At 57.6% G+C, this 887-nt stretch overlaps 1 protein-coding gene across 1 annotated transcript in view; it reads right to left on the bottom strand.

Moving 5' to 3' along the window:
* Positions 1–768, bottom strand: part of EMH_0011450 (tRNA-splicing endonuclease positive effector, putative) — a gene marked incomplete at both ends in the record, with an annotated part of 12,822 nt that extends 12,054 nt beyond the window's left edge. The window contains one exon of the mRNA XM_013499279.1: positions 219–768. Within this exon, the coding sequence (XP_013354733.1) occupies positions 219–768 (550 nt within the window). The remainder of the gene's footprint in view (positions 1–218) is intronic.
* Positions 769–887: the final 119 nt, after the last annotated feature.

Below are 887 nucleotides of genomic sequence, written 5' to 3'. Positions count from 1 at the left end.
ACGACGCGCAGCAATTTGCTGCTGCTGCTGCTTGCATCATAATCTCTGCTGCAGTCACTGCTGCTGCTGCAGCAAGTGCTGCTGCGTCAAAGCTACCGCATGCAGAGCAGCACAACTGATAGAACGAAGACAAAGAAGAGAATGTGTTTGTAAAGACAGCAGCAGCGGCAGCAGCAGCTCCGGCTGTCTTGCTGCTGCTGCTGCAGCAGCAAACATACACTGCAGCGGGTCAGGCAGCAACGGCAGAAGCAGACACAAAGGAGATAAATTTATCGCCGATATCTCCTGCTGCTGCAACAGCTGCTGCAGCAGCTCTTGCTCCTGCTGCTGCTGCTGCTGCTGCTGCTGCTGCTGCTGCTGCTGCTGCTGCTGCTGCTGCTCGTCCGGCAGCGCCAGCACATCTTGCTGCTGCTCTGCTGCTGCGAAAAAATCATAGTCTTCTTGCTGCTGCTGCTGCTGCTGCTGTTGCTGCTGCTTCTTCTGCTGCTGCTGCAGCTGTTGCAGCTGCTGCAGCTGCTGCAGTTGCTGCAGCAGCAGATGGAGACCCTGCGTTTGCTGCTGCAGCAGCAGCAGCTCCTCCTTAGAGGCGCCATCAGGGATCCATGCGGGGGGCCTCGGCCTCCTGCTGCTGCTGCTGCTGCTGCTGCTGCTGCTGCTGCTGGTTGCTATAACGATCTGCTGCTGGTGGTGCTGCTGCTGCTGCTGTTGCTGCTGCTGCTGCTGCTGCTGCGGCAGCAGCAGCAGCTGCAGCAGCAAAGACACCGGCATATGCTCCCCCAACAAACAGAAAAAAACAGCAGCAGGGATCTCTGCTTTTGCTGTTAGTATGCGGCTTGCTGCCATCAGCAGCTGCACTACTGTTGTCTCTAGAATCCTGCTGCTGCTGC

The sequence above is a fragment of the Eimeria mitis genome, genomic scaffold (genome assembly GCF_000499745.2).
Source record: "Eimeria mitis Houghton genomic scaffold, Emh_scaff417, whole genome shotgun sequence".
Lineage (NCBI taxonomy): Eukaryota > Apicomplexa > Conoidasida > Eucoccidiorida > Eimeriidae > Eimeria > Eimeria mitis.
Note: the sequence above shows the minus strand (reverse complement) of the source record. Positions and strands in the feature narration are given on the sequence as shown.